Here is a 25,756-nt window from a genome sequence, read left to right on the forward strand (position 1 = left end):
TGGCATCCCTGGACCGGCTTGGGCGCTGCCTCTGCCATGCTCCTCAGGTACCTTAGGGCACGCGCGCTGCATGGCCCTCATTCTTATTTCCTCTTTGGCGCGAACCTCACAGGCATCCCCCTGTGATGTCACGCTGCCCGGATATTTAAGCCTGTTTATTGCTGGCCTTTGAGATAGCAAGGGGATTTCCTACGGATGGGATTTGCTCTCCGTACCCAGCTACTCTGCCTCCAACTTCTATTTGGACTCTTTGCTGTTAACGAGGTACCCGCTTCTCGGGGGCCTCTCTGCTTCTTTCAGGTTGCTATCAGGAACCGGTACTCGCTCCTCGAGGGCCCATGTTCCCTGACTCGCTTCCTGTGTCCATCTCCTCTTCTACTTGGAAGAATTCGCTACAGACACCATCTGTGAGAACTACTACCATCTACTTCTCAGAGCTGTTTCCGTGGAACCAGGTACTCACTCCTCGAAGGCCTGCCTCCTTTTCAGCACCAGTGCCATCTTCCACGGAGAACTGCTGCGTGAGTACTTGCCTACGAGTCTCTGTGCCCAGGGATCTGGTACTCGCTCCTCGAGGGCCAGCTCTCCCTATCTCAGGGTTTCTCCATACTGGGGACTCTGTGAATATCTGTGTACTCATTTTCTCAGTTCTTCTTCCTACAGCACTGCTACCAGAGAAGCCGCTGTTCCAGCGCCCTGAGGAATACTAGCCCAGCCGGACTCCATCTTCTACTCACTACCGCCACCTCTGGTGGCTTCATAAACTGTGTAATAAAAGATATAATCTGTGTCTGGAGCTGAGCCTGACCTGTGGACCCTCACGGGACTTCCCCCCCTGTGGGCCTGGACAGCTGCCACAGTGTCCAAGGGTCCACCCAAACCCTACGAAACATAACAGGCAACTACCTTTCAAGCACAATTGATGGACACGATTGATTGTTTAGAAGACCTGGGATTCATAATAAACTACGAGAAGTCCAGCTTTCAGCCAGCTCAAACTCTCCAGTTTATAGGGACAAGCATACATTTTATCATAGGTAAGACATTCCTCCCTGTCGACAGGGCTCAAACCCATTGCACATTAGCAACACAGTTGGAACATTGTGCACACCCTTTGGCACATCAGGTCTTGATCCTTCTAAGCCACATGGCGGCAGCCATATATGTGGTACCACACATTCGATTGCACATGCGCCGTCTGCAGTGGGATCTCGAGGCTCAATGGACCGAATTTGCTCAGTCTTTATCCAGAAGGGTGAAGCTAACCCGGGCAATGAAGAGGGGCATATCCTGGTGGTTGTCCCCACCAACCCTATTAGTGGTGGCCTCGTTTTGCAATCCTGTGCACCAAGTTGTTTTAACCATGGATGTGTCAACAAAAGGTTGGGGAGCCCATCTACGGCATGTAAAGATGCAAAGTCAATGGATGGCGTGCGAGAGAACCCAGCAAATCTCCTTGAGTTGAGGGCAATAAGAAAATGCCCTCCACATGTTCCACAGCCAACTTCAGGGAAAGAATGTGATGATCCACACAGACAACCAGGTGGCCATGTTCTTCATAAACAAAGAATGAGGGTCAGGTTCCTGGATCCTCAGCAAAGAGGCAATTCAGATACTGGAGTGGGTGGTGGCACGCTCCATATCCTTGCAAGCAACCTATCTACCAGGAGTAGCAAATATGGAAGCAGACACTCATCAGGATCTTCCATCCCCACGAGCGAACTCTCAACCAGGAAGTAGCGAACAATCTTGTCGCAGCATGGGGTCTCCCATGCATGGATGTCTTTGCGACAATACACAATAGGAAGGTACAGAAGTTTTGTTTGGTCTATCCAAGTCAGGAACGATTCGCACAAGATGCTGTCTGCAGTGGGATCCCATGGACGAAAGGACTCTTCTACGCTTACCCGCCGATTCCATTAATGACCGGACAATCCAGAAGTACATTGCAGATGTAGCGGATCTCATCCTCATCGCTTCGGCATGGCCAAGACAGCCTTGGTATGCCTATCTCGTTAGACTATCTGAAATTTCTCCTATCTCGTTAGGGAATGAAGCCGATCTGCTGACTCAGGAAGGGGGCACCCTGTTGCATCCCATGCACTCCTCCCTTTAGCTCACAATGTGGAGATTGAAAGGAAAGTATTAGACCATCTGCAGTTTCCAATAAGAATCCAAGACATCTTAGTGTCCGCAAGGAAAGCCTCCACAAGGAAAAATTACCAATGCAAATAGCAGCAATATACAGCCAGGTATGATGGGAAAAGAATAGATCCATTCTCCTGTTCCCCAGAAATACTGTTGGAGTACTTGCATATACTCTACCAGGCAGGTTTGGCAACAGCGTCAGAGTTCATGTGAGTGCTATAGCAGCGTATCATCTCCCATTCAATGGTCTTCCAGTTTCAAGCTATCTGACGGTGTCCTGGTTTTTGAAGGGGATCTTGAAATTGAGGCCACCTGTGCTAAAACCGGCAGTTCCTTGGGACTTAAACTTGGTGCTGGAGCAACTCATGCTCTCACCCTTTGTACCCATGGTCAGAAATTCCTAGTTGCAGTAATATCAGCAAGATGGATGGTGAGCTTCAGGCCCTGGTTCACTGTCCTCCATTCTTGCAGTTTCATCACGATAAAGTCACTTTGAGGACTCATCCATCCTTCTTGCCGAAGGTGGTGTCAGCTTTTCATTTGAATCAAACCATCACGTTGTCCACCTTCTTCCCAAAGCCACACAGAAATGAAAGGGAGAGAGACTCCTTCACACCTTGGACTGGTAAAAGGGCTTTGGCTTACTTCAAGTAAAGAACGCATACAGTGAACAGATCTTCTCAACTATCTGTGTCTTTCAACCCGATTGCACCAGGTATACCGGAGACAAAAAGGATTTTGTCAAATTGGATATCACAGTGCATTCATTTCTGTTACTCAAAGCGCTCAGCAGAGCTCTTGAATCCAGTCGGGGCACATCAAGTAAATGCCATATCAGCTTCAATTGCACATTTCCATATGGTACCAATCCTGGACATCTGTAAGGCAGCCACTTCGTCATTTTTACATACTTTCACATCACACTACTGTCTTGACCAGCAGGCAACTTCGGACGCCGCACTGGGCTCAGCACTATTATGGTACTCGACAGGAAGCTGAGGCTGTCCACAAGCAGAGCGGATTGTGCATATAACGGACTATTATCTATGAGAAGGGTGGACATCCTTCTACTTCATCATACATCAGCGTGTATGGCACAACCATAAGTTGGGGACTCCCAGAAACCATGGCTAATTCAGCCTGCTTATTGATAGGGAAAAAAAGCAAGTTTACGGTAAGCAAACGTGTTTTCCGTAGATAGCAGGATGAATTAGCCATGCTGACCCACCCACTTCCCTGGACAGCCTCTCCACATTCGCTGCAATAGATAAGCTATCTTATGGACTGAGGAGGACTGGTAATCACACAGGAAGAACCGCACAGGCACACAGAGTGAAAGTTCTGTATACTTGGAGAGAAGTTCCGCCTAGCGGCCACCCAGAAAACATCTCCAGATGGCATGGCTAATTCATCCTGCTATCTACGGAAAACATAGTTTATGGTAAGTAAACTTGCTTTTCCCAGTCCTTTTCTGAAGATATCTTTAACTGGTCTGGATTTCAGGATACTCATAATGAATATGCACAAGATAGATTTGCATACATTGGAGTCTGTGTATGCAAATCTCTTGTGCGTATTCACTGTGGCTATCCTGAAACCAGACTGGTTAGGTGTGCCTCTATGATTGGGTTGGGAAACAATGTACTAGTTGGCAGAAAGACCATCCAGTCTACCTGTGTAATCTGTCCACACTGCTAAGGATACATCCCATAATCCTGTGGAAATTCTGTGCAAAAATATGATCTAAATCATGCTCCCAAGCTTAGATGTACGGGTTTGTCCCTCTGTTTAATATTTAGCAATTTTGTATATTTTAGAGATTACTTTTTTCATGTGGTATGCCTGTGTACAAAATCCTTCAAATAAGATCAATAACTGTTTTCAGTCAGATGCTATTTTTCTCCCAGGCCTGACTCTCAGATGTTGGCACTATTGTCCTGTTTTTTTTACTTTGCTTTTTCCTCTTTCTTCCCAGGCATATCTTTGTGTTTTTTTATATCACATTCACACACTATTTATTAATTACTGATTACTTTTATGCTTCCTTTTGATGTATATGATACTACCTAAAGTTTATTTGAGATTATTATATTTTATTATAAACATGTTTTTTTTCCTAGACTAGGTGAAGGCCAATACATTTAGCTATGCCATATAGCTTGTAGCTATGTTTATACCTTGGAATGTGATTCATTATTTCCGATCTAACAAAGCCTCATTATTTCTGACCTATACAAACTACTTCTAAAGGAATGTAAGATACATTACAGTTACACCCTTCTAATAAGAGCTCGTGCCAGTTAGAGCATATCCATCAGCAGATTTCATGCTCTCATTTATTTTTTAGTTCAAGGTTAGAGGCCTTTTCATACTGTTTCTGGGCCTTTTTTCTTGCTGAATTTAGGATATTCTTGCAGTACTGTAGAAACTCAGTTACTCTTTGCAGAGGATTCTTGGATTTTCAGGACTCTCTAGCAGTGGCTTCTGGAGGTTCAGGAGTGCTCTGGTTTACACCACGCCCTTTTCTGCCATCCCTATCCTTCCTAAACAGGTTATAACCTAGAATGGCTATATCCCATTCATTGAATAATGTCTCTGTGATACCAACAATATCCAGGCCTGCCTCTGTCATCAGGGCATGCAGAACTGAAATCTTGTTGCCTAGACTATTCATAGCCTTCCAATTTATTCTCTGGATAGTTTCATACTTGCTTCTATGTTCCATCCTGTTGGTCAAAGGTAGTCTTGTGCGATCCTCACTCTTTTTTGTTTTTCACCACTAGTTTTATTTGTTCTTTAGGGATGATAATCTGTCAACTTTCATCTATCACTCCCACTTCTAATATAAACACCTGTTAATGTGTGAAGAGTATACCAGGATACAAAATATATTTAAATGAAAGATGTGATGATGGTATGGCACTATGTTAAAGATTCCATGGCATCAAGCAGGATACAGATTCTACAAGAAACTAACTGCACTCTGGAATCTCTATGGATAGAAATTCCACATATAGTGGGGTTTACTATTGCCCATCCAACCAGGATGATGAAACAGATTATGAAATGCTAACAGAGATTACTCAGGCTACTAATCGTGGAAAAATAATGGGGGATTCAATTACCTTAATATTCAGTGGACGAATATTCATCGGAGCATGTAAGAGGTTTCTAGACATCATAAATGACTGCTTTATGGAACTGGTATTAGTCTCAACAAGAAGAGGGGGATGTGTCTGCTTTAAAGCTAATTTTCACTGAAATGCAAGCTCTGATGCAAGGAGTAATGGTGGTGGAGCTACTTGAGAAATCTAATCATAATGCAGTCAAATTTGTGATAATCACTGGAGACAAAATAATAAAACTACAACAATAACATATAACTTTAAAAAAGAAGACTGATAAAATGAGAAAACTAGTTAAAAGGAAACTAAAAGGAGTAGTTACAAGGGTTACAAGTCTGCATGAGGTGTGAGACTATTTAAAAGTACCATCTTGGAAGCCCAGGTAAAATGTATTGCACGCATTTAAAAAGGTAGAAAGAAGAACAAGCATCTGCCAACATGGCTTAAATGATGCTATGAAAGAGGTCATCAAGGCCATCCTTTAAAAAATGGAAAAAGGGACATAATGAGAAATATGGGAAGGCACATAAGCACTGTCAAATTAGATGCAAAACATTAATAAAGTAGGCCAAGAAAGAATTTGAGGATAGACTTGCCAAGAAGACAAAACTAATTCTTTTCAAGTACATTAAAGACAAGGAAGTTGTGACTTTGGTAATATCACTCAGCTGAGAAGTTGCAGGAGTGAGGAGCGCCATTCAGATCTGCTATAATCTTTGTTTTTTTAAAGTCCTACTTTTGCCTTTTTTGAACAAAAACTTTTACTAAACGAGAATCACAGATTTTGGTATAAATATCTAATTGGGAAGAAAGGTATGGCCCCAAAAATGCTGAGAACAGCCTGGGAAAGAAGTAAACTGGCTGACTCTCTAATAGCATCTGAGATTGAAAAGGCAATGCTTTACATGAAGGCGGAATTGATAAAAAAAAAAAAATCTAAAAAAAACTGGATCAGCAGCACTTGAAGATAAATTAGTCCTCAATAGATGAGATCAAAGAAAGTATGGAGATGTAGAACAAGGCTGTGTGGTGTCGCAAGAAACAGTAACTAATCGCTTAGAAACAACGAATAAAGTATTGCTCAAGAGATTGGAAAATCAAGAAAACAGAGGAAGGAGGAATAATTTAAGACTTGAGCATACCTGGAAGCATAAAAGATCTGGATCTGTTGCAGTTAATTACAGGTATGGTTGCCGGGAAAGTTAGGCCTTTCCCTTGAAACAGAACCTATCTTCTTGGAACAAGCACACATGGTTGTTCCACCCCTTCAGAATGTAACAAGATCCATACTGGTTGTGGCTCGTATTGTAAACTTTGCTGATAAAGTTAAAATCTTGTTGGCTTATTAAAAAAAAACAAAAAAACCCCTAGAATTCGTACCCTGCTTTGTAATGACTATTTGATAAAAGTAGCAGAGAGTCGCAGAGCTTTTCCCCCTATTTGTGCAAGAGCTATTTCGCATGGGCATAACATTTCGCTGCTATATCTGGCAAAGCTAAAGGTTTTTCACTGCGGGAAAGCTACAATATTACTTACGAAAGACCAGGCGACTAAATTTTGTCGAGAAATTAAATTTGTTTGTGAATAATACTGGAAACATGGATATAACCATCTTATGACGGCCATGATCCTTTGGTATCTCTGCATTTCAATTTCTGCTGATGAACATTTTTTTATTTCCTTCTCTTAATGCAACTACTGAAATATATTTGCTTTCACCGAATATTATTTTAATATTCCTTATCCCTGGTGAGATAGCTGTTGACTCAAGGACAAGTTTACTTTTGGTATTTTGTAATGGTATGTGCGTTTTTCTCTCTCTTGATGTTTTAATTTCACTGTTGTTGCAAATTTCTGTGTGACTGAGAGTTCATTTTTTACCTTGCGAAATAAAGGGAACAAACAGGAATACATGTTCATTCTACAGTATTTTGTTTTCTCTCCACAAACTTTTTGATAACATTTTGTTGCAATAACTTGGATTTCCCCATGAAAATAAAATGGGGGAATGGTGTGGAGAAAAACAAAAAAAAAAAATGAAGAAAACAGGAAGAAGAGTTACATATTGGTTTGGTATTTCTATAGTTGAAAGGCTATTTTGATCTTGATGAGACCTGAAGGGTGCATCTTCAAGAAGTTCGACAGGAACAAATGGAGATTTGTTTTCACTGTTGTGATTTTCTGGTGTGGTGTTATTCCATGGATAGAATAAGCTGAGTGTAAGATTGAAAACTTGTTTTTGAGTGTTGCTAAATTTTGTTTATTTCTCTGTGTGTGTGTGTGTGTGTGTGTGTGTGTGTGGTGTTGTTTGCAGGACTTTATGCAAAATGGTGTTGTCTGGGTGAATTCTGAACACTGTTTCATGCTACTATAGGTGTGCTATCAGACTGTAATGTTGAGGCTGCGCAACATTGCAGTTCTTTTTGTAATATATGAGTGTTTTATTTTCATCACTATTATATTAGATACGGCTGAGTTACAGATAGCTTCACTAAGGGGTAGATTTTCAAAGGGTTATACGCGTAACCCCCGAAAACCTACCCCAAACCCCCCCTGCGCGTGCCGAGCCTATTTTGCCCCAGGACGCGCGTAAGTCCCAGGGCTTTCCGGGGGGGGGGGGGGGGTGTGTGTCACGGCGGTGCGTCATCCAGGGCGTGGCCGCAGATGTGGTTCCAGTCTGGGGGCGTGGCCGCGGCCTCCGGACCAGTCCCCGGATCGGAACCTGGCGCGCTGGCCCGCGCGCGTGTGAGTTAGCCTGCCACGAGCAGGCGTAACTTTGGGAATAAAGGTAGGGGGTTGTAGTTAGGGGTGGGGAAAGGAGGGGAAGGTGGGAGGAGGCGGAAGGAAAGTTACCTCCGAGGCCACTCTGATTTTGGAGTGGCCTCGGAGGGAACGGGCAGCGCGTGCAGGGCTCTGCGCACGCAAGGTGCACAAATGTATCTTATAAAATCCGGCGCACTTTTGTTTGCGCCTGGTGCGCGATCAAAAGTACGCGCTCGTGCTTTTTTTAATAAAATGTACCCCTTAATGTTGATGGAATACACTCACCAATAAAGAGAAAAAATACTAAACCTATTTAAAAAGGCCAAAAGTCAGATTGTTTTCCTACAGGAAACATATCTGAATAATGTAGAGCATCGGTAATTAAAACAAGACTGGGTTGGACAATGTTACTTATTCTAGTCAACAAACAGGTGTTGCTATTTTGATACATAAAGATTGTCCATTTGTGTTAGACAAGGAAGGTTGGTATCTTATTTTGAGGGATCTATAACACAAAAAAAATCCTAGTTTTTTGTAATGTATAAGCCCCAAATATCTTTAATCAGTCTTTCTACTCCAGATTGGTAAATAAACTGGGACACTTCCTTTAGTACCAGCTAATATTGGGAGGTGATTTTAATTTGCCCATTAATTCAGATTGTGATACCAAATCTATTAGATTAAGGCATCCTCAGAAAAAAAAGACTGAAGATGTACATTTTCTTAAGAAAGAGCTACAACTGTTAGATATTTGGAGAGTATTACTCCCTACTGAAGTAGATTTCACCTTTTACTCCAAGGTTCATGATTGTTGTTCAAGAGTTGACTTTTTTTAGTATCTGCATCATTATTCCCTAATTTTCAGTCCGTGACTGTAGATACTTTTCTTGTATCAGATCATACATGTATTATGGTAAATTTATCATTGCAACTATGCATGACAGCATTTCAGTGAGATTACAGCCATCGTTATATTATGACACTAATTTTGTCCTTACTTAAAACAAGTGGGTAGAATATGTGGAATTTAATGAGACATATCTCTAGAGATGTCTTTTAGAATGCTGGAAAGGTGGTTATACATGGGAAAATTATAGTTTATTCAACTCAGAAAAATAAGCTTAGAGAGAGAAATATTAAATTTACATGCTCAACTAAGATCTCTAAAAAAGGTGCATATAAAATCTATGCAAGAAGACATATAAAGACAAATGGACTCTTATCTTTAAATCATTTATTTATTTCAGAGAGAATTCAATATATAATCCAGTTCAAAAGCTAAATATTTAGGCAAGGGAATAAGGCTAGCAAGTTTCTAGCAAGAATGGTGAAAAATATTAAACCCAGATATTATATAATGGCAATAAAGGATAGCTCTAATAAATTGCATCAAACTACAAAAGATATTACTCAAATTATGTTAGAATATTATCAGAGTTTATATTCGGGTCGACATCTAATGAAGACGCCCAAAAAAACATTTTTTCTAATCTATATATTCCACAACTCATTCCCCTCTATAAACAGATGTTAGATAAACCACACTCAATAAGAGAAATAACATCTGGTATTGAAAACTGAAGCTAGTCAAAGCGCCAGGCTTGGATGGCTTTGGCGCAGGATTCTATAATATATTACTGGCTGACATATCAGAATCATTGCTTCAATGGCAGTTTTTCTTTTGATATGAACCATGCTCTGATCCCGGTTTTCCTGAACCCTGGAAAAGATCTCTTGTTGCTTGACTCAAAGACTGATTTCATTACTAAGTGTTGATTTGAAAATTTTGGCATCCATTTTAGCAAATCATCTTGGTTTGGTATTATCGAGGTTAATATTAGAAGATCAGACAGGTTTTGTTAAAACCGGCATGGGGTTTCTGAGGAAACTGATAGAAGAAATCTGGTTCTGGAGAATCTAATAATAGACAGAGCTTAATCATAAACCTAGATAGAGAATGTACAATGGCCTTATATGTTTTGGATTTTGCATCAATATGAGCTTCCTGAGTCTTTTAAATCATTGTATACGACTATTAATGTGCTTTATCAAAAGTCAGACTATTAAAAAATGATATGACTGCCTCCTTTTTACTAAGTGGAGGCACACTATATGGTTGCCCTTTGTCACCCTTATTATACATTTTAACAGTTGAGCCTTTGGTGATCAAAATAAGAACAATTCCTAAAATCAATAGTTTTATTTTAGATCAAAAAGAATTTAAAATCTGGCTGTTTGCTGATGATATGCTTTTGTTTCTTGGCAGTCTAAGATGTTGGATTTTATTGAACACTTCTGAAGTTTTGCTGGTTTAAAAATACATTTCTCTAAATCAGAGGCTATACCTATTTTGGAAACTGCTAAACAAAATTGGCCAGGTATATTTCTTCTAACATGGGCGACTGGATGTTTCAAATATCTGGGTATTTGGGTGCCAGGGGACTTACCCAGGTTAATTGACCTAAACATCACTATGACCATAGAAACGATAAAAAATCATTTATTGGCTTGGAAAGATTTGCCTCTCACATTATTTGGCTGTTGTGCAGTGTTAAAATGTCCCTTTTACCCAAATTATTATACAAACTATAGATGTTTATTTATTTTATTTATTTTTAATTTTTATATACCGGAATTCCTGTATACAATACAAATCAGTCCGGTTTACAGTAAACGAAGAAATTGCCCCAGTCTGGGAGGTCAGACCTGGGTTGATTACATCGAACATTGAACATTGAAAAATAACAATGAAAAATAAAAAATAAAAATAACAATTAACAATTAAACATTAAACATTGAATGTTTTCGTGACCTAAATTAAATTAAATTAAAATAATTAAAAAGTTAAATATTGCATATATATATATGTTGAATATTGTTAACTGTATAAAACAATAAATTAAAGGTTCAATCAGGATAAGGTGCTTAGTTGGATTCTGTAAATTGGAACGCTTGTCTGAAGAGCCAGGTTTTTAACTTTTTTTTGAACTCTGGCAGACTGGGTTCAAGGCGTAGGTCTGGGGGGAGAGCATTCCAATGGTGTGGTCCTGCGGTTGAGAGTGCTCTTTTTCTTAGTAAAGATGTTGCTGGTAGGGCGAACAGTGTGCCTCTGTAGGCGCTTCTGATGGGTCTGGAGGATAGGTGTGGACGAAGTTGCGTTTGGAGAGATATAGGGGCGATGTTGTTTATTGATTTGTGAATAATGGTAAGGGTTTTAAAAAGGATTCTCTGTTTGATGGGTAGCCAGTGGAGGTTGCTCAGGATAGGGGAGATATGTTCTTTTTTATTGGTGTTTGTTAGGATTCTGGCGGCGGCGTTCTGTACCATCTGAAGGGGTTTGATACTGTTAGCGGGGAGGCCAAGCAGGATTGCGTTGCAGTAGTCGAGTTTTGAAAAAATGATGGATTGTAGGACAAGGCGAAAATCATTAAAGTGAAGGAGAGGTTTTAACTTTTTGAGGACTTGTAATTTATAGAAACAGTCTTTGGTGGTGGTATTTATAAATTTTTTTAAGTTAAGATGATTGTCAAGCCATGCTCCTAGATCTCTGACGTCTGAAGAGAGATCAATATTTAATGAGGTGGATTGATAAAGGTAAGGTGAGTTGATGTGTGGGACGTGTGAGATAAGTAGCATCTCTGTTTTGCTGGAGTTTAAAATCAAGTTAAGGTTGGAGAGTAGTTGTTTAATTGGTTGTAAACAGTCCTCCCAGAAGGATAAAGTTTTTTGAATAGATTCTGAGATGGGTAAGAGGATCTGGATGTCGTCTGCGTAGAGGTAGTGGGTAAGCTTGAGTTTTGATAGCAGATGGCAGAGGGGGAGGAGGTAAATGTTGAACAGGGTGGGAGATAGAGATGAACCTTGTGGAACGCCTTGGTCTGATAGGATGGGTTCAGATTCCTTGTTGTTTATTCTGACTTTGTAGAACCTGTTTGATAAGAATGATTTAAACCAACTGAGAGCCGTGCCTTTAATTCCTATGTTTGATAGTTGGTCTAGGAGTTGTGAGTGATTTACCGTGTCGAATGCTGCGGATAAATCTAGGAGAACCAGTAGGTATGATTGTTTTTTTTCCAGATTCAGAAGTAAGGTATCCGTGAGAGAAAGCAGAAGGGACTCTGTGCTTAATGATTTCCGAAAACCGTATTGTGCGGGAGAGAGAATGTTGTGTTCCTCGAGGTATTCGGAAAGTTGTTTGTTGACAGCTTTTTCCATCAGTTTGGAAATCAATGGTAAGTTTGCAATGGGTCTGAAGTTAGCTGGGTCAGAAGGTGAAGCGTTTGGTTTTTTTAGTAGTGGTTTGAGAATTGCTAGTTTCAACTGATTGGGTACCATGCCTTGGGCTAGGGAGGTATTAATGATTTCTGCAATGGGTTTTGCTACAGTGTTAGTGATGGCGGTGAGCAAGTTGGTTGGTAGTGGGTCTGAGGGATGAGCAGCTGGTTTAATTTTTTTGAGTATGTTTTCGATCTCCATGGCAGATGTGGGTTCGAAAGCCTCTAGTCTGGCGTTCTGAGTGAATTGAAAAGCGCTCATAGGTATAGGTGGGGAGTTGTGGGTTGTAAGGTGTTGAGTGAGGTTGGAGATTTTTGTTTTAAAATAAGTGGCCAATTCGTTTGCCTTGTTGAGTGCTTGTTGGTCTGGAATGGTTGGGGGCATTGGTTTGGTAAGAGATGAGACGTATGAAAATAGAGCTTTTGAATCGAAGATGAAATTGTGAATTCTTTTTGCATAGAAGTCTTTCTTTGTTTTGTGGATGGCATTTCTGTAGGTGTTGAGGGTGTTTTTGTAGTCCAGTTTTGCTGAGTGTGAAGGGTTGTTTCTCCAGCTTTGTTCTTTGTTTCGAAGTTTTTGTTTCAGGGATTTGAGATCTGGGGTGAACCACGGTTTTCTGTTGTCTCGTGCTGGTTGAATTGTTTTGGAGGAGATTGGGCAAAGTTGATCAGCTATTTTGTTTGTGAGTTTGATCCATGAGGTAATGGCTGTGTCGGCATCTGAGAGGTCTAGTTGGTTGAGATCATTGGAGCATTGTTCGTTAAGTTGATCAATCGAGCATGGTTTCCTAAAATGAATCGTGGTTTTGTTAATGTTTGGAGGTGGAGTGTTTTTCATTTTGAGAGTCGTGTTGATGATCTGGTGATCTGACCAGGGGACTGGAGTACAGGAGGGATTGGAATAGGTAGATAAGCTTTCGTTGATAAAGATGAGGTCTAATGTGTGACCTGCCTTGTGTGTGGGACCGCTGATTATTTGTGAGAATCCTAGGTGACTGAGGGAGGTAAGAAATGTTTCACAGTTTGAAGATTGAGGGGTGGAGTCGACGTGTAAGTTGAAGTCTCCTAGGATGATAGATGGTTTTTCTGAGTTGAGGTGTTTGGTTATTAGCTCTATTAGAGGAGAGGGGTTGGTGTCTAGGGTTCCTGGTGTGGCGTAGATGAGAAATATTTGAAGTTGTTGTGATTTGAATAGGGAGCATTCCAGTTTTGTAGTGGAATATGATTGTTGTAGGGTTAGGCCCAGTTGTTTTTTTGCGGCAAGTAGGATTCCTCCTCCTTTTTTTTTGGGTCTGGGTATTGAGAAGAGGTCAAATGTTTGAGTTGGTAGCTGGTTTGTTAGTGTTATGTCTGAAGGTTTTAACCAAGTTTCTGTTATTGCACATATGTCTGGGTTGTTGTCGATGAGGTAATCATTAAGAAGGTGAATTTTTTTGGAAAGTGATTGAGCGTTGAATAGGGTTAAGGTGAAAAGAGAGAGGCCAAGAAGTTGCGTGATGGGGGAAGTCATGATGGATATGAGTCTTTGTTGTCTTGGTATGGGGAAGGGCCTGAATCTATGTGGGCAGTTGTGAAGGTGGGGAGTGGGGGGTTTTGGTGCTCTCCACTTGTAGTTATGTATAATGGGAATTGTGATGGGGTGCATGTTAGCGGGTGGAGGTGTCTGAAGTCAGATGTCTGACGGAATGGTTGTAGTCGAACGAATGCTGGGAGAATGTAATCAGATGAATGCTGGGTATATGTTGGGCGAATGCAGTTAGCTGTATGCTGGGCGAATGCTGGGTTAGTGTAGACCGAGAATAGTCTCCTTTTCTAAGATCTCTGATATTCCTCTGTGGAATCTGTTGCCACTCCGGCTATTCCACTGGTTCTTGGATTGAAGCTGGCGTGGTCTGTGCAGGTCTGGAGTTGGAATCTTGTACGCGGTAGTATGTAGTGGCTTGGTAGGTTTTATTGTGGGAGGATGGAAATTGAAGGCTAGTGCCGCTGTCTTTCGATGTTTGAGCTCTGATACTTCAGCTAGTAGTTGATCCGCTGTTATTATGAAGGAGCTGCAATGGTGAGCAGCTGACGAGGAGATGAGATATAAACCAGAGCTGGAAGACCAAGGGTTTGACTTGTGGCTCCTTCGGGGCTGCGACGAAGGGGCGAGACAAAGGGGCAAGCCCCTTTGTCGTGCTCCTTCGTCGCGCGACGCACGGCGCGCGGCGCCGGTTTGAAGAGGATTTAAAGCCCCTCTGGGCTGTCTGCGATTGGAGGCTTTGTTCGGCGGGCGGGGCTTCCGATCTTGGCGCGTTTTTTAAATTTCTAGCCGCTTTAATTTTTGCAGTAGGGATTTTTGTTTGCGCTATCGGCGTCTAGTCCGCCCGGGTGGGGAGAGCAATTTACTGACCTTCCCCCGGCGGGGCTCGGCGCCGATCGCGCAGGTCTTCCCTGATGGTGGCAGCCGTGATGAAGAGGAAATGTTGCCTGTCTGGCTGAAGAAACAAGATGTTGATCAGTTATGTATGTTGGTGATACAGTTCATATGGAAAGGGAAAGTATCTAGACTTAGGGCGTCATTTTCTAACCCTATCGCACATGAAAAGGGACTTTTCGCATGCGATAGCTAAATTGGGGTGGCGTCGGCACCGGAAGAGGAGGAGTTGGGGGCGGACGCGGTGGAAACATCGCTGGCGGCAAAAAGGTAAGAACCCTGATGGCTGCCAGTACCTTTTACGATGGTGCTGTTGGGTGCGAAAGCTGGCAGCAATAACACCGCAGTGGTGCAATCGCTGCCAGCTTTTGCAGGTCCGCCCCCTGCTTCGCCGCCCCCCCCCCCCCCCCCCCCCCCCCCGCGCGATTCAAAGAGCTCTGCGCCGTAGGAAAATCCAGGCCTTAGTTATTCCATTCTTTTGAGGTAAAAAATATGGTGGGTTAAATCTTCTCCACTTTTCATTTTTATAGTGTGGCCTGCCAAGTGTGGTACTTTTGGAATGGTATGAATGACGATATAAATTTGAAGTCCTTGAACTTATCACAGAAATTATTCATCCTCTTTCGGCTGTGAACTTGTTACACACTGCTTATTCTACTCTTCCACTACAATTGAAATCTCATATATTGATTAGACCGGTGCTGTTAGCTTGGAGATTTCTGTGTAAGTTGGAGAATTGTGAATCCGTATGCTATGGAATTGATAGAATTAGCAGGAAATGCATGTTTTACTCCAGGCCTAAGCAATTTGGTATTTCAAAAATGGAGAAGGAATGGCTTGGTTAATATAGCAAATTTTTATTGCACAACACAACAAGCCATTCTCTCCTTTGAACAGTTACAAAGTAAATATGATCTGACATATTGTCAGTTTTATAAGCTAGACATATTAATTGCCTATTTACACAAGCACCAGATTTGTTTCTTAAAGAAGCAATTACAACTATTTTTTCAACGGTTGAAATTATATAACATGTTATCATTTTGTTGCAGTCTTCTTTGTGTTCTACACATTAGTCACTTATTTTGATTTGATGTTTAAAACATCTATAGAAGCTAAGATGCAGGAAATGCAATTTAAATTAATACATCAAGCATTTATAAATATGGTTAAAGCACATAAAATGAAAATAGAATCGGATATCTGTATAAAATGTCATATTGAATGTGACACTTTGATGCTTAACTTTTGTATCGTGTTCTGCTTTATATCCTTATTGGGCAGCAGCATTAGATATCATTGAGCAAGTTTCTCGACTTAAGCCACCTTTTTGTAGGGAATTTCTTCTATTAGGATCTTTGAAATGGGCGGTCAATGTTACCAAAAGCCAGGCTAAATATATTTGTATTGTCACTTTGCTGGCTAATTCTTATATAGTGTACAATTGGATAAAGTCAGAAAACCAGCTATATCTTTGAGGTACCAGAAATTGACAGACTGGATGCAAGTGGAAAGGTTGGATGTTAAGTTCACTCAAAGAAAGGTACCAGTTTTGGGCGCCCACATGTGATCTATTGCCTATTACTAATTGGAAAACCTTGTCTGGTGGTGGATATTCTCCTATCTGGTGACTGCTGAGTGAAGTAATGTATTATGGATTTCAGTTGGAACAACACTTTAAATATGTATGTGTAGTATGGATGTTTCTGTGGAGTGAATGTGATGCCTTGTTTATTAACATTGTTTTATGTAACTTAAAATATCATAGGGATGAAGTGAATCAATTACTGTTTAGTTTTGTAAATTTCAGATGTTTTTTTTTTATTTGACAATGTATTATTTTCATTGTTCTTATTTACTGTTTTAGAGATTACTGTATCATCCCTATGTGCATGAATAAATAAAACAAAAAAACAAAGCTGTAAGAGTCAGTTGGATCATTCGATGATAGGGAGTAAAAGGTACATTCAGGGAGGATAAGGCCGTAGGAGAAAAATTAAATTAATTCTGGGCTTCTGTCTTTACTGAGGAGGGTGTTAAGGAGATAACCATGTCTGAAGATACTTTGTTGGTGATATTTCAAAGGAACTGAATCAAATCAGTGGTGTTAAAACAAATAAATTAAATAGTAGCAAATCACCAGGACCTGATAGTATTCACACCAGAATTCTAAAGGAATTCAAGTATGAAATTTTAGATCTGATACTGGTAATCCATCTATCTACTTATCATTCAAATTGGCTTCTATATATGAGAACTGGAAGGTAGCAAGTGTAATAGTTTACAAAAAGAGTTTTAGGGGTGACCAAATAACTACAGACTGGTGAGCCTGACATTGGTGCCATGTAAAATAGTATACGCCTATTGTTAAGAACAAAAACACTGGTTATATGGATAAATATGGTTTAATAGCATGGATTTAACAAAGGGAAGTTGTGCCTTTCTAACTTATTTGAATTTGTAAATGAGCATGTGAATAAAGGTGAGCCAATTTGGATTTTCAAAAGGTATTTGATAAAGTCCCTCTTGTGAGAATTCTTAAAAAAAAAAACCCCAAAAAACCCCAAAACAGAACAAAAACCAAAAGTAATGGGATAGGAGACAATATCTTACTGTGGGTTGGTAACTGGTTTAAAGATAGCAAACAGAGTAGGACTAAATGGACAGTTTTCCCAATGGTTTGCCTCAAGGTCCAGTATTTTTAACTTATGCATTAATGATCTGGCAAAGGGAGCAATGAATGAAGTGATGAAATTTGCAGGTGAGAGAAAAATATTCAAAGTAATTTATTTAAAATTCTTATAGTCTGCAATTCCTTATGTGTTCGATGTGAATAAATACAAACAGCCTGAGAGAAATTTCAGAAGGACCTTACAAGACTGGAAGACTGACATCTAAATGGTGGATGAAGTTTAATGTAGACAAGTGCAAAGTGATACATATAGGGGAAAAATAATCGTAACTATTGGTAGTCGCCACCCAGGAAAACGAACTTTGAGTCATTGTGGACAATTGGTTGAAATTCTTGGCTCAGTGTACATTGGTGGTCAAAAATGCAAATAGAATGTTAGGAATTAATTGGAAAAGGAGAATAAAATTAATAGTGTAATAAATCTATGGTACCTAAAATCCAGTTCTTTAAATCGTGTTTTGAGCCATGTAAGTGATATGACTTGGCCTTTCCTCCCTCTTACTAGAACAGGTAATACCTCAGAAAATGCTATTGTCTAAGCTAGGCTCCTGCCCCTAAAGTTTTGAACTCCTGTACTCTTAATGCTGTTTCTTGTCTAATCAATGGTCCCAAGTGGAGAATGACATCAGTTTTAGAATCCTTTCCTTGTCCCCTGCATTACCAAGAACATGTTGTATATTCCTTCTAACTGATGATCTTGGTGGACATTTGGCTTTTCTGTTTCCCTGCAGATTTGTTCCCAAGAACACGCCTTTGATGATAGTCCTTCAGGAGAATGAGGGTTTGTTTCTTATTTGATCTTTTGACTATGCCTTTGGGTTTCTGTACACAGTTCTGTTCCCCCTTCAGATGTTTTTTTCTGGAGTGACTTCTGTTTCCAGTGCTGTGAAGGCATTATGTATGGGTATCATTTTTGGGGGCGTGCCTCTGCATCACAGGTCTTATCCTACACCAAATCTAGCCATTCACAGTGCCCTCATGGCACCGGAAGTGTATTACTCCAGAAAAGCAGCGAATAGACAAGTTTTCCGGCCAAAGGTAGCCATATAACTTGTTACGGATATTCAGCAGGGCAAGTCTCCTGCTTAATATACATGCTTAAAGTTATCTAGGTAACACAACCTACATAACTATCAAACCTAACTGTGTATACCTGGATAACTTTTAACTTAACCAGTTATATTCAAACATAGCTGATGAAGTGGCAGAAAAAAAAAATACTCGTGGGCCCAATTATTCATTCTGCAAAAACTAAACCTGATGTGGGGCTTAGCACTCAAACCTCCCCCACCCCAAAAAAAGAAAGTTTCAGGTCTATTGGCCTGAAAAGCCTCCCCTCTCCTCCCCTTACTTTACTGTCTCCAGGCACCCTCCTAATCCTTATCCGCAGCCCAAACTGGAATCTTCCCGTCCCACCCTGCCCACGCCAAAAGGCCCACCACAGCTGCCGGGAGTGCTCCCAGCAGGGTCTAGCATTGCCATCAGATGATACTCTGCCAACAATGCTGGTAGCTTATGCTACAAGTATTAATGTCAAAGCAATACTGCTGGAGGGGTAGGATTGTACCGCACTCCCGACAGCTACAGGCCTTTCGAAGGGGAGGCTTGCGGGTGGCAATTAGGAGGGCGCCTGAGGCCACATGTGTTTCCAGAATCTGGGTGGAAGGGGAGTCTCTTTTGGCCAATCGGCCTATAACTGTTTTAGTCTTGTTTGTGAGGAGGGGGCTGGGTTGTGCTCTATGCACCTCACCCAGGTTTGTCTTTTAACGGGATGGGGGGTTGGGCCTTTACCAGCTGTATGTTGAATACAGCGGGTTATGGCTATAGTTGTTTGGTTATACGTATCCGGAAAACTTTACATCTACTCTGATCACGGACAGATCTACCTGGTAAATTTAACCAGATATAACTGATACTCAGCACTACCTGGGTAAATTTAAGTCCCGCCCCTTTTTTTTTTTTTTTAACCTGGATAGGTTTTAGCTGGTATTGACTCACCTAAAAACTATCTGGACAGTGGGGGAACATATTTAATTGCCCAGGTTTATTCAGATAAGTACTAAATTTAGCTGGACAAACCATTTTGTATACTGACCTCTTAGTGCTTAGTGTTTTTTTTTTATTTTATTCCATCTATGACTCGTTATCGTACTGATTACTCATGGTGGGTTACAGAACTCCCTAAAAACATAGAAATGCGATGGCCGTAGAAGATCATGCAACCTATCTAGGCTGCCCATCCACAACAGCTACTCAGCTTTACAATCCTTACCACTCCTTCAGTGATCCCTTCTACTTATCCCATGCTTTCTTCAATTTAGATACTGGCCTTATCTCCACCACCTCCGCTGGAAGGCTGCTCCCTGCATCCACCACCCTTTCACTTTCATCGCATGACGCACCCCCCCCCCCTTCCTTTCATTCCAGAGACTCCTTTGTGTTTAAAGTGCATTGATACCTTGCAGGTATTTAATTGTCTCGCTCATATCTCCCTTCACCCGCCTTTCATCTGGGGGATACATGTTTAAACCATAAAATTAACATACGTTACATATGAATTATCAAAGAAGAGTCAACATTCCATAAAATCCAGAGAACCACAAAATCTGATCTGGGCATTTGTCCCTCTGTTCTGGTCATCCAGTGCTCCTCCCTCTGTGCTGCTGATGAGTTTTGCCTTCTTTCCACAGATTCTGGGCTCTGAGACCGCAGAGGATGAAATGGACTGTGGGAGAGCTGCTGGATTCTGTAGCAGAAGAAGTGAAGGAGCACACAACCAACACTTTGAGCTCCAGGTAGGTGGATATTCATTAATTCTTTTGTAAAACACAATAGGCACACATTAAATCTTTGAAATGAAAATGGTCTTAACTAGTAATCTGTAGCTTGTACTTGACAGCACATTGTCACTTCTCTACCAGCAGCTGTTTTTGTGCAGCAAGGCCATAACATAATTATAGAAAATGGATCATAATTTTTGTCTTTGGTATTCTGTCCATCAGAAATAATAAGCAAAATTGAAATGCAAATCTTGTAAAGCATTTGTGAGGGCAAGAACATGAAACAGAAAAACAACAAAAGAGTACCGAGAATCAAGTTTAGCTGGAAATATGTATTAATTTTGCAAATGTATGGATAGAGCGTACAGTAATTTACAGCCCATTGTGGAAGTGGTTATTACCAACTGGATATAGGTTAAAATTATTTAACAGTAAGAATGTCAGCATGAAAAATTGGTGAATATTTTTTGAAACTTATGAGCAGTAGTGCCTGTCCTCAAGGCTTCAGTCCTGGCTTCTATCCATTTGTGCACCTTTCATATACAATCATAATTCAATCATTTATAAAAAAATACAAACACATTTGTCTAAAATGGAAGTACATGTTCACTCGCCTTATGCTTAGTTCAGAAAAGGCTGGACATTCTGGCTGCATTTCTAAAGAGTTTTTTAATATGAAAGAGATGAGACTTGTGCTAATTCAACCCCTTTCTGTGTCTGGTACTATGCGTCCAGTATATGCACATGTAATTTTCTGTGAATATTGTTAAAATGCTCTGTTTATTAAATTTACATAGCCAATAGATGGGGATATTCATTTTCAGTTTTTATTTTATTTTTCCTGAGAATTTAAGAAAATAAGAGCATAAGTTACCTTACTGGGCCAGATCAAGGGTCCATCAAGCCCAGCATCCTGTTTCTAATAGCAGTCAATCCAAGATACAAATACCTGGCAAGTACCCAAACACTAAATAGATCCCATGCTACTGATGCCAGTAATAGCAGTGGCTGTTCCCTAAGTCAGTTTGACTAATAGAAGTTTATGGACTTCTCCTCAAGGAACTTGTCCAAACCTTTTTTTAAAGCCAGGTAAGGTAACTGCCTTAACCAGGTCTTTTGGTTATAATAAAAAAAAATCAGTGAAAAGATGTCTAACACACAGGAGAAAAACTTGTGGAGAGCATTTGGCGCAGCTGGTGAAGCACTTGAGAGAGTCTAGGGGACATAGTTTATCCGAAAATAAGCCCAGGGGAACAGGAGGAATTTTCCCAGTAGACAGAGTTACTAGAAGGCACGGCACTACCGAATGGGAAACAAATTCTTCTCGAAGTGCCAATTGTCAAACAAGTTGCAGTCCTTTGGGGAACCCATAGGCTTACCTGGGAAAATTCCAGATCAGAGTCCGGAGATCTTAAAGGAGTACAATGAAACACACTTGGTCCAGGCGAGCGCATTGAGGATTGCTTGGCCCTCTTTTATGAGGAGTGTTCCAAGATAATGTTGGACTAGTGGGTTCTTTCCACCATAAGAGATGGTTATGCTTTAGAATTTGCAAGCCTAGTGTGGGAGGCCTTCATGATGTCTCCATTGTAAAGAAGGCCGCAGTCTGTTTCACACTGGAGCGCCTTCTCAGGCTGAATGTGGTAGTTCCAGTTCCATCAGATCAATTGGGGCAGGGCAGAATTTCCATTTATTTTGTGGTTCCAAAGAAAGAGGGCAACTAGTGACCCATTTTAGATCTCAAGAAGGTGAATGCCTCCCTGCAGGTTTCTCGTTTTCAAATGGAGAGACTGTGCTCGGTCATTGCAGTGGTTAGAAAAGGGGAGTTCTTGGCATCTCTTGATCTTGCAGAGGCTTATGTGCATATACTCATTCGAGAAGTGCACCAGAGGTTCCTGAAGTTCGCTGTGCCGGAAGAGCATTTTTAGTTTCGAGACTTCCTTTTGGTCTCGTAACTGTTTTTCCTATGTTTACCAATGTGGTGGTGGTTGTGGCAGGAGCCTTCGGCAGGGAGGGCATTCGGGTACATCCTTATCTAGACTGGCTTATTCAGGCAAAATCAGTATGGCAGATGTTGCAATCCCTGGGTTGGGTTATAAATTTGGCAAAGAGCCATTTGGTTCCCTCACAGTCACTGGATTATCTAGGAGAGTGATTGGAGACAAATATGGGCAAGGTGTTTCTCACTTCGGAGAGGATGCTGAAATTACAAGGTCATATTCAGCAGTTATTTCACCTCCAGAATCCCAGGGTCTGGGATTACTTATAGGTTCTTGGTTTCATGGCATCTACACTAGATCTAGTTCCCTGGTCGTTCATGCATGTGCACCTGCTGTAGAAGGATGTAGAAGGCGTTGCTGTTGCATTAGAATCCTCAGTCACAGGATTTATTATTATTTATTATTATTTTTTTATATACCGACATTCAATCTGAGATATCACATCAGTTTACATTCAGGTACTGTAGGTATTTCCCTTCCCCAGAGGGCTTACAATCTAAGTTTTGTACATGAGGCAATGGAGGGTAAAGTGACTTGCCCAAGGTCACAAGGAGCGACAGTGGGACTCGAACCCTGGTCTCCTGGTTCGTAGCCCACTGCGCTAACCACTAGGCTATTCCTCCTCTTCGCTTGCCCTTTCTTGGGAAGGGCAGATCAAGTCTGCCTTGTGAGAGCCACCAGGGCAATTTGGAAAGGGGCATGGGGCTGGAGATCCTAAATTGGATTGTGTTGACTACAGATGCCACTCTGAGAGGATGGGGAGACATCTATCAGAATGAAATAGCACAGGGTCAGTGGACATTGACAGAAGCATCCTGGTCCATCAACCATCTGGAAACCAGAGCAATACAGAAAGTGTTACTCTTTCTTCTACCACTGATCTGCAACCAGGCAGTGAGAAGCTTCTGACAATGTGACAGCAGTAGCTTGCATCAGTCGGCAAGGAGATTGGCAATGATCTTAAGAGGTCCAACAGTTTTATTGGGCAGATCGTCATCGCCTGGTTCTGTCTGCATCTCGTGGCTGGGGTGAAGGGTTTTCTCAGCAGAATTTTCTCAGGCACACACTGCACCCTGGAGCATGGGAGTTGTCGAGCGAGGTGATGTCCCTCATCCACGCAATGTGGGAGTTTCCCCAGTTGGACTTGAAAACATCAAGGCTTGGCGGATCTTCAGTCAGACAAGTTAGGAGCAGAGGGGTTCAATGTGCTCTCCCAATCTTGGCCACGCGCAGGGCTGTGCCACCCATTAGGCAAACTAGATGGTCACCTAGGGCACCAACCATTAGGGGTTGCCGAAGAGCAGCCATGTGGGGCCACAAGCAGAGCCTATCCCGCTCAAGACAGAGGGGTAGAGACTTGGCTGACTGCGAGCAGTGCCCATCCTGCTTGTGGCCAAGAAAAGCACACACTCGGCGGGCCACGCGTGGAGTCTCAGCAAATGAGAGCAGAACCAGGAGGGGAGCAGGTGCGAGCAGAAGATTCGCCTACGGCGCCTGATACCCTTGCACTAGCCCTGGCTATGCGGGAGCTTGCTGCATGTGTTTCCATCTTGGCCACTGATAGGCAGAGTCTTAAGGCATATAGAAGCTTATTTTGGAAAGGTGAATCTGGTGGCTTCAGAATGGCTACGGTATCTGTGGTTTGTGGATTTGGTAAACCTAGCATTGGATAGGTCTTTGTGGCTCAGGCATCTTCCCAGGTTGTTTCATCAGGGACCAAGTTTCTTGGAGCAGATGGATCACTTTTGCCTCATAGCCTGGCTCTTGAACAGAGTCTGTTGAGATTAAAAAGGTATTCTGACAGTTGTTATAACTTTGCTTCAGCCAAAGAAAGCCTTGACTTTCTTGGCATATGTTCGAGTGTGGAAGATGTTTGAGGCCTAATGTCTTGAAGCCAGGGATACTCCTCTTCGAGCCTCTTTATTCCTCGAATTCTTTCCTTTTTGCAGAGTGGCCTAAAAGAGTCTAGCTCTCAATTCTCTTAGGGTGCAAATAGTGGCCTTGGCCTATTTCAGGGGGAGTCTGTAAATCCTCCCTGGCATTGCATCCAGATGTAGTGCAACTTCTTAAGGGAGTGAAGCATTTACATCCCCCAACAAGACAGTTGGTTCTGCCATGGAACCTTAATTTAGTCTCATGGGCCTTGTGTAAAGCGCTTTTTGAGCCTTTGTGGGGTGCATCATTGAATGAACTCACCTTGGAGATGGTCTTTTTGGTCGCAGTCTGTTCTGCATGCTATATTTCCAAACTACAGGCCTTGTCATGTAGAGATCCTTCCCCTCAGTTCTCAGAGGCCAGGGTATCCCTTTGCATGGTGCTCTCCTTTTTGCCAAAAAGTGGTGGTCTCAATTCATTTGAGTCAAGCCATGAGCTGTATGCTTTTGTGAATTTGGAGTTTTTCTCCATATGCCTGGGAACTTCATTTGTTAGATGTGTGTAGGGTCCTCTTACGCTATTTGAAGGTTACCAACAGTTTTCATAAGATGGATCATTGTCAGTGGTTGCAGTAAGGGGGAAAAATGTGAGCCAGTTGATATAGTGTATCTGGATTTCCAGAATGCATTTGACAAAAGTCCCTCATGAGAGACTTCTTAGGAAATTAGAAAGACATGGATAGGTGGTAGTGTCCTATTGTGGATTGCCAACTGGTTAAAAGATAGACAACAGAGTAGAGCTAAATGGGTAAATTTTCCCAATGGAAAAAGGTGAATAGTGGAGCGCCCCAGGGATCTGTTCTGGGACTGATGCTTTTTAACATATTTATAATTGACCTGGAAATGTGAACAAGTGAGGTGATCAAATTTGCCCATGACACAAAATTATTCAAAGTTATCAAATCACAAGAAGATTGTGAGAAATTGCAAGAGTACATTGCATAACTGGGAGACTGAGCATGCAAATGGAAAATGATATTTAATATAGACAAGTACAAAGTAATGCACTTAGGTAAGAGAAACCCAAATTATAGCTACAAAATGCAAGATCACACATGAGGAGTCACCACTCAGGAAAATGATCTAGGTGTCATTGTTGAAAATACATTGAAATCTTCTACTCAGTGAACAGCAGCAGCCAAGAAAGCAAATAGAATGCTAGGGATTATTAGGAAAGGAATGGAGAATAAAACAGAATATCATACTGCCTCTGTATCACTCCATGGTGCAGCCCCATCTTGAGTATTGTGTTCATTTCTGGTAACCACATCTCAAAAAAGATATAGCAGAATTAGAAAAGGTAAAGAGAAGGGCGACCAAGATGATAAAGGGGATGGAACAATTCCCCTATGAAGAAAGGCTGAAGAGGTTAGGGCTCTTCAACTTGGAAAAGAGATGGCTGAGGAGGAGATATGATAAAGGTCTATAAAGGGAGTGGAATGGAATGAGTAAACAATCAGTTGTTTTCTTTTTCGAAAAGTACAAAGACCAGAGGACACACAATGAAGTTACTGGATAATACATTTAAAACTAATAAGAGAAAATTATTTTTTTTTTTACTCAACGCATAATTAAGTTCTGGAATTTGTTGCCAGAGGATGTGGTAAAAGCTATTAGTATAGTT

The 25,756-nt window shown here is 41.4% G+C and overlaps 1 protein-coding gene across 11 annotated transcripts in view; it reads left to right on the forward strand.

The window, feature by feature from the left end:
• The window catches only part of LOC115095855 (stress-induced-phosphoprotein 1-like), a 157,658-nt gene that overhangs the window by 50,637 nt on the left and 81,265 nt on the right, over nucleotides 1-25,756 (forward strand). For 6 of the 11 annotated variants that reach the window (XR_003857891.1, XM_029610116.1, XM_029610114.1 and 3 more), the window contains exon 2: nucleotides 20,109-20,213. Coding sequence is in view for 8 of the 11 variants with exons in the window: in XM_029610116.1 (XP_029465976.1) it covers nucleotides 20,109-20,213 (105 nt within the window). In the remaining 3 variants the exon portion in view is untranslated. Of the gene's footprint in view, nucleotides 1-18,149; nucleotides 18,200-20,108; nucleotides 20,214-25,756 lie in introns of all 11 variants that reach the window. The other 5 variants (XM_029610123.1, XM_029610117.1, XM_029610122.1 and 2 more) reach the window with 1 other exon arrangement.

This window comes from Rhinatrema bivittatum, chromosome 7 (genome assembly GCF_901001135.1).
Source record: "Rhinatrema bivittatum chromosome 7, aRhiBiv1.1, whole genome shotgun sequence".
In the NCBI taxonomy this organism is placed as follows: domain Eukaryota; kingdom Metazoa; phylum Chordata; class Amphibia; order Gymnophiona; family Rhinatrematidae; genus Rhinatrema; species Rhinatrema bivittatum.